The sequence below is a fragment of the Fragaria vesca genome, linkage group LG3 (genome assembly GCF_000184155.1).
Source record: "Fragaria vesca subsp. vesca linkage group LG3, FraVesHawaii_1.0, whole genome shotgun sequence".
Lineage (NCBI taxonomy): Eukaryota > Viridiplantae > Streptophyta > Magnoliopsida > Rosales > Rosaceae > Fragaria > Fragaria vesca.
The window spans coordinates 12,954,568-12,962,457 of record NC_020493.1 but is presented as its reverse complement, the minus strand read 5'-3'; the positions used below and the strand labels follow the sequence as shown (position 1 = coordinate 12,962,457).

At 37.3% G+C, this 7,890-nt stretch overlaps 1 protein-coding gene across 1 annotated transcript; it reads left to right on the top strand.

The window, feature by feature from the left end:
* Positions 1–4,960: 4,960 nt before the first annotated feature.
* LOC101306021 (omega-3 fatty acid desaturase, chloroplastic-like) lies at positions 4,961–7,297 on the top strand. Its single transcript, XM_004294244.1, has 8 exons — positions 4,961–5,382; positions 5,518–5,607; positions 5,745–5,811; positions 5,941–6,033; positions 6,141–6,326; positions 6,408–6,491; positions 6,696–6,833; positions 6,938–7,297. The coding sequence occupies exons 1-8, from the start codon at positions 5,069–5,071 to the stop codon at positions 7,127–7,129; spliced, it is 1,164 nt and encodes a 387-aa protein (XP_004294292.1). The 5' UTR covers positions 4,961–5,068; the 3' UTR covers positions 7,130–7,297.
* Positions 7,298–7,890: the final 593 nt, after the last annotated feature.

Genomic DNA, 7,890 nt, shown 5'->3' with positions numbered 1-7,890 from the left:
TATGTTATTAAACTTGGTCAATTTTTAAGGTAAATTAGTACACGTTCATAAGAAAAAAAATTCTATCCCACCTCAAATTTTCAAATTTTATCCATATGTTATTTATCTTAATCCATTTTTTACGTGAATATACACGCTCATTAGAAGAAAAAAATTCTGGCCCACCTCGTTATAAAATCATGGGTCCGCCATTGCTAATAACAGGAGAGCACAATATAATGAAAGTTATAAGCTGTGTTCGAGAGGGGGGGTTATTGTCTATCATTGGCATCTATGGTAGAATTAGTCAAAGGTCTGTGAAACGGTAATTTACCCTGTGATGGATGTCAGCGGTTTGAGTCCGCTTATCTCCAACTTACAGATTTAACGGATACAAAGCTATATAATAGCACCTAATTTAATCACTCAATTACCCACTTGTTGTTGTCTGATGATTTTCTTCTTCTGGCACTTGAGAAGGGAAAGATCGATTATTGAGAAGAGAGCCTATTCCATTTAACCTCCACAACACTTTGTTCCAAGTGGATTCTGTAAAAATGTCTGAGCAAATGGTAATAACTGCATAGCAAAGCTGCCATACTTGAAATTGAAGCAAGGCATACCCACTGCCCAAGTTCCTATGTCTTTGCCTTTGCCTCTCCTTTTAGGTAGGTTCTCTTATTTGGAGGCAGCCTTTAAAGTTATTATTCTTTAACTAAATATCTGTCTTTTTAGAACGTGAAAGTTGCAGCCATCATGGTCCTCAGGTATTGGCCACAGCTTGCTCTAATGACCAGAGTTTTCATTCCTTCATTTCATCAAAAGCCTCCTTTTGGTCATTCAGTACTCTAAAAATGCACTATTGAACCATTCAAACCATTTTTTAAGTTTCTGATTTTTTGGTCCAGTCGGTAGTACGATTTTTTCTATCATACTTGAAATAGAAATAACCAGAGTGGAAAAGTGTAATCGCAGACCCTAATGATGATGTTGCCTCTAACATATATTGCTAGTTTACTTCAACATTTTTCTTTTCGAAGAACCAGTGTAGTTCAACATTGTGGAATGACAACACAAGTGGTTATAAATTATGAAATTCAAACACTACGTGTGGTTGAGTTGATAAGAAATTAAGTGTGAAACTTTTCGTGCATTTTTCGTATGCAATCAACATTGTTGAATGACAACACATGCGATTATAAATTGCGAAACTCAAACACCACGTGTGGTCGAGTTGGTAAGAGTACACAATTTACCTCTAAGTCATGAAGAGTTTTTTTTTTTTTTTTTTCTTCTATTTTTTGTTGCTTTTTCTATTCTTGTGATTTCCCTTAGGGGATTATTATCCGGTTTAGCTCTTCTCTTGATTTTAGAGATTATCTCATCTTTACACGATCTCTCATTAATTTATTGAAAATGACTTCTAATTACTTCTTTACCAGTTATAAAACTTTGTTACTAGGGATGGCAATAATCCCCAGCGGGTAGGGTACCCATGGGTATTTGACCCTAACGAGGGAGATATACGGGGATAAACGAGTGACAGGTATGGGGATTTTTGAATCGGGTACGGGGCGGGTATGGTATTTTGATATTCGTCCCCATCCCCACCTATTTAGGATGTAAATATTATTTTTTAATATATATATATATTATTTATAAATAGATATTTATGTAAAATCTTTTGAAATATTTTTTTACTATGATTTTCTTAATGAATATTTATAGAAACTTCATTGTTAACTGAGACTTGTATTCGTTTTTGTTGGATTGAATTAAAAAACTTATTTATATATGTATTTGATTTTATTTTCATATTTCTATATTTCGTAATCTTTTTAAAAAAATTAATTATTACATAATTGTTAACGAGGATTGGGGCGGGTATGGGAACGTAATCCCTAAAGATGATGGGTACGGGGAATCCTCATTATTTAATTACGGGGATGAGGAATGAAAAAGGGTACGAGTGTGGTATTTTGATCTCTTGACCCTACCCTACCCATTGCTAGGGATGACAATGGGTAAGGTAAGGTAATGGGTAGGGTAGAGTCAAGAGATCAAAATACCACACTCGTACCTTTTTACATTTCTCATCCCCGTACCCGTCCTCATCCCCGTAATTAGATAATGGGGATTCCCCGTACCTGTACTCTTTGGGGATTACGTTTCCATACCCGCCCTGATCCCCATTAACAATTATGTATTAAATTAGTTTTTCTTTCTTTTTTTTCTTTAAAAAAAATGAAATATAGAAGTATGAAATTAAAATCAAATACCAAAATAAATAAATTTCATGTTTCAATCCAATAAAAATAAATACAAGTCTCGCTTAAAAAGAATAATACCGGTAATTGAATGTCAATGCATTCGACAAAAAAATCCACAATGCATGCATGCTTAATGCAACATAACAACTTGTTTATATAATTTTGCTTTAAACTATAGGATTTGCTCGATCGTATGAGATTTGAGTTTGAGTTTTCTATATATTACTTTAATAAACAATCTTTTTGGTGTAAAATTTTCATTAAGAGAATAAAAAAATATAATAGAAAGGAAGTTCCATTAAAGTATTAAGAGAATCACATTTTTTTACATAAATATCTATTTATAAATTATATATAAATATATATATAATAAATTATATAATTATATATAATAATATTTTCATCCTTAATGGGTGGGGATGGGGACGAATATCAAAATATCAAACCCGCCCCGTACCCGATTTAAGAATCCAAATACTGAAGATCCTCATCCCCGTTACCCGTTTATCCCCGTATATTTTCCTCGTTAGGGTCGAATATCCGTGGGTACCCTATAGAGGTGGCAAACAGGCTGTTAAGCACGGGCACGGCACGAGCACGGCACGTTTAAAAGCGGCCCGGCACGGCCCAAGCCCGTTATTCTAATGGGTCGGGCTGGGCTTAGATAAATGAGCCCATAGGCCCGGCCCTGCCTGAGCCCGTTATAGGCCCAACCCGGCCCAAGCACGATAATATGAGACCCACGGCCCGACCCGCTATAAAATATAATTTTATAAATATGAAGATAACATATTTATAAATAATAAACTTAGTTTTGAGTGTGAACAATATACTTATATACTAATAATTATTTATTTGAGTATGAATTTGTATTCCCTTAGACTCATAAGAAGTTTTTGCCTAAAAATTTATTAATTGTAAGCATTTATCATTTATTTCTTTAGTTTGTTAACAAAGAAAAAAATGATCGATAGATTATGTGATTTAATTTTGGTTTGTAATCGTATCATGTATAATTAAAAGTTGAGATTATAAGAGTAGAAGCGGTGGTATAGGACATTCATCACGACCATTTTCAATTTTCGACACGAAACGGGCCCGACACGGCCCATTCATGGGCCCGGGCCGGCCCTGCCCGAGCACGGCCCACCATGTTATGGGCTTGGGCCGTGGGTCGGGCTGGGCTTTACATTTGAGTAAATGGGTCGGCCCAAGCCCGAGCCCGTTAAAAAGTGGCCCGTCGTGGGCCAGTCCAAACACGGCCCGAAACCCAATTAGGCGGGCTGGGCCGGCCCGTTTGCCACATCTAGTACCCTACCCGCTGGGGATTATTGTCATCCCTACCCATTGCCATCCCTATTCGTTACAACAAAGAAATTTTTTGGAACAACAAATCTAAACACAGTCTAGGAAACTTTCCTATTTATGTTTCCTCATTTCAAAGCATTATGAAAGGGTACATTGTACCACAGACCAAGATTTAACAAGTTTCCGAAAAAACTTGGTCTGCAATAACAGAATCCATAAAAATTGGCATAACTGACTGTTGAGAATTCCTGAAATTGTGTCTATCTTTGATAAATATGTGGTCCGACTGAATAGAAAATTTCCAGGCCACACCATTTTTCATTCATCCGTTTCATACTTTTTCCCAGTACCACTTTCTAATTTACATACAAATAGCTCTTTCAGGCAATAGTAGCTAATAGTTTAAAAGGAAAACATCAATAAGACAAATTAATTTGTTTTTGATCCTAGGCTCCTTCTATTTTTCCAACATATATTCGTTTTTGGGTAATACTGGACCAAATTAGTAAGGCTTGTATGGTCACCCCTCCACAGCTGGCCTTCAATTCACATGGTTTGGTGTTTTGTCACTTTTATGGACTCACATTTGGCCAAGTCTTACGCTTCTAGCAAAAGGTCAAGAATTACTTGCTGATTTTTCTTGGTCCTTATTTTGGTGTCACAAATTCAATAGATAAGCAATAGGTGCTCTAGAAAACCCAAAAGATCTTGTATTCATATGTTCTTGGTCTTCATTTTGGTGTCACACATTTAATAGGGTGTCGAATAGGTGCCCTAGGAAAACATGAAATGTTGTATGCATCTTCTTACTCTTCTCTTTGGTGTCACACATTCACTAGGGTGATCAATAGGTGCTGTCTAGAAAATCAAAAACTGTTGTATGGATCTTCATTCCCTCCGTAGATTCCTCCAAGTTTTGTACATACATTGCAAAGAAAACTATTTTTCTTGTTTAGTTATTGTAATTACGATAAAAAAAAACATGTTACTAAAAAAATATAATCATAATTCGTCGATCGTTTCGGGATTTATTATAACTTATTCTGAGAAGTTGAATCATTCTAAATCTCTCTTCCATATGCATCTCAAAACCGAGAAAAACTAAAACTAAAACCCTCCGATCCCCTTAGCCTTGTTTCACGTTCTCTTCCGAGAAGTTGAATCAAAGGTTAAGCTCTCTCAAACACTCTTGAAAGAAAAACACATAGATTAATGTGAGAGGAGGAAGCTTCGTATAAAAAAGTTGGTATCTGAGAACTGCCCTAGGCGCACGTAGAATAGATACAAAGATTTTGTCGAGTATTTGTATTCGTGTAGATACAACAGTGTACCGTTGCTCGGTGCACCCCTCATTGCCTCTCTCTGCCTTCGGCTTATAAATATTAAGGAAGGCCCTTAACCCCAGTGCCTGCAGCAGCTAGAGCCCTCTTTGTCCGCTCTCTCAGTGGATACAAAGAGATTTGAGAACAAGTGGTTAACCTCCTTCAAGAAAGGAATCAGCTTTAGCTACAATGGAGGGTGTTGAAGCCAAACCCATGAAGGGTGTCAATGGGATCCACGACCCCAACAACAAAGAAGACCACGATGCAGATTTCGACCCAAGTGCTCCACCTCCATTCAAGATAGCTGAGATCCGAGCCGCCATTCCCAAACACTGTTGGGTGAAGAACCCATGGAGGTCCTTCAGCTATGTGTTGAGGGACTTGGTTGTCATATTTGCAATGGCAGCTGCAGCCATTTACTTTAACAATTGGTATGTCTGGCCACTCTACTGGGCTGCTCAGGGAACCATGTTCTGGGCTCTCTTTGTTCTCGGACATGATTGGTAATTCCTCGTTTTTCATTCTCATGGTTCTGCATTTTCTGAATCAAGATTGCATCTTTTTACTGTTTAATTGAAATGAGTCTTGAAAAAATGGCATCTTTTTGGCTGATGTATTTGGTTTTGGATTGAACACAGTGGCCATGGAAGCTTTTCGGACAGCCGCCTGCTCAACAACGTTGTGGGGCATTTTCTGCATTCTGCAATTCTTGTACCTTATAATGGATGGTGGGTTCCTCTGTTTTTATTCACTCTTCCATGCTTCCTACCTGAAAAGATTGCATCTTTACATTGTTGTTTGAGAATGTTGTTGATGTGTGGTTCAAGATTGAGGTTTTTTACATATGATTTGATTGGCTTTGCAGGAGAATCAGCCATAGAACTCACCATCAGAACCATGGTCATGTTGAGAATGATGAGTCCTGGGTTCCTGTATGTGCTTATTCTTTTGACACACAATGCTAGCGCTTGCTAGCTTAAACATATTGTTACTGCTGAGGTTTTGGTTGTTTAATCTTCAATTTGTTGTTAACCCTGTCTCTCTTTTGCTATCTTTGTTAGCTGACTGAGAAGATCTATACAAGTTTGGATGAAAGTACAAGAAAGTTTAGATTCAGAGTGCCTTACCCCATTTTTGCATATCCTTTCTATCTGGTGAGGAAACCCATCTTTCATTAAGCTTATGTATATTTGGTTCAAGATTGTTTATGTTTTATTGTTCACAGAGTCTGATGTGTTTTCTCTACTGGATTGATTTGCAGTGGACAAGAAGTCCAGGAAAGCAAGGTTCACATTTCAACCCATACAGTGACTTGTTTGCTCCAAATGAAAGAAATGATATCATAACATCAACTGTTTGTTGGACTGTGATGCTTGCCTTCCTTGTCTGTTTGTCCGTTATAGTAGGACCTGTCCAAGTCTTGAAGATCTATGGTGTCCCTTACTGGGTTAGTTCAATTTTATTCGTGATAATAACAGTACCGTCAAACAGATTATTTCCTAATTTTGTCTTGGCTGTTTACTTGCAGATTTTCGTAATGTGGTTGGATATGGTAACATATTTGCACCACCATGGTTATGATGAACACAAACTTCCTTGGTACCGCGGCAAGGTATTGATGATACATGAATTAATTATTGTTACTTGGTGTCACATAACTTATTTGCTGAAACTGAAGAATTTAATACCTCAATGAAACGTTCTGTCATAAGGGGAAACGTTATCTGTGCTCGATTCTCTATCTTGAAGGCTATAGCTGGATTCTTGTTGGAACTTAACTAAGAAGCCTTCTTTTCCTCGTGGTTTCATTTTGCAGGAGTGGAGTTATCTAAGAGGAGGTCTCACAACCGTTGATCGTGACTATGGATTGATTAACAACATCCACCATGACATTGGCACCCATGTCATCCATCATCTCTTCCCTCAGATTCCACACTATCATCTAGTTGAAGCAGTATGTTCTCCTTCACCTCAATTTACTATTTACATGTGCAATCTATTAGGATTTCAGTTTACTTGAGTAATTCTGATGGTGGCATTGGCATACTTGTATTGCAGACCAGGTCAGCGAAACATGTTCTGGGGAAGTATTACCGGGAGCCAAAAAAATCCGGACCATTTCCATTTCACTTGATCAACAATCTTGTGGCAAGCATGAGCAACGACCACTATGTCAGTGACACCGGTGACATAGTATACTACCAGACTGACCCCAAGCTTTACAAAAGCCTCAAGAATAAGTTGATCTGAGTGTCTTGTTAGCTTAATTGAAACGGCAGATATGAATTGTTTTCTGTACCGCATAATCTGCTGTTTAAAACCTTGAGAAGGAAAGCTGTATTTTGATCATTTGTTAGTTTCTACAAAATAAACAGTGTTTTGGGGACTTCTTCGACTTCTTTTTGGATATTTTAGAAAGCTACAGAGTTATGTTTTGCATGCCTCCCCTGTTCATTTCAAATTTTAAATTTTAGAGTTTCAAGCCTCGGGAAATTGAACGTATACAAATGAAATTTAAAGATGTTGAGTTGCATTAACATGGAACGTGTCGGTTACAAATGAAATTTAAGACGATATACGTTATCGTTCAGTTCTTTGCTATATACAATATGTCAAATGGAACGTGCCTCGTCCGAAGCTGTTTACTTGCCATGCTTTCGGCAGCCTCAGTTTTCGTTTAGAGTATTTGGCTTACTTGAGGTACCAAAGAAGACTCATAGTTCTTATGCGGGAAACAAATCATCTTCGGCAGAAAATGGACAAGAGTGTTGCACTGCGGCAAGCTCTATGTAGGCTGATTGAGGAAGCTTATTCAGAAGTTCTGATGTAGGAAAGGTGACTGGTAGATTGAAGTATAAAGAGTTTAATTTTTTTAGTTTTCTTTATACTTGTTAGTTTTTCTCATTTTTGTTAATCAAGAAGTCAACCGATTTTATTGCTCAACGAACCGCACAAGGAACAAACATCAAATACAGTAGAAAATACTCATGGCCATAAAATACAAGGGACAA

Bases quoted from the DNA above. Each gene is read 5' to 3' on its own strand.
- LOC101306021 (XM_004294244.1), top strand. From the start codon at position 5,069: ATGGAGGGTGTTGAAGCCAAACCCATGAAGGGTGTCAATGGGATCCAC. The intron at 6,327-6,407 runs GTTAGTTCAATT...GTTTACTTGCAG, and splicing joins TCTATGGTGTCCCTTACTGG to ATTTTCGTAATGTGGTTGGA. The intron at 6,834-6,937 runs GTATGTTCTCCT...CTTGTATTGCAG, and splicing joins ACTATCATCTAGTTGAAGCA to ACCAGGTCAGCGAAACATGT.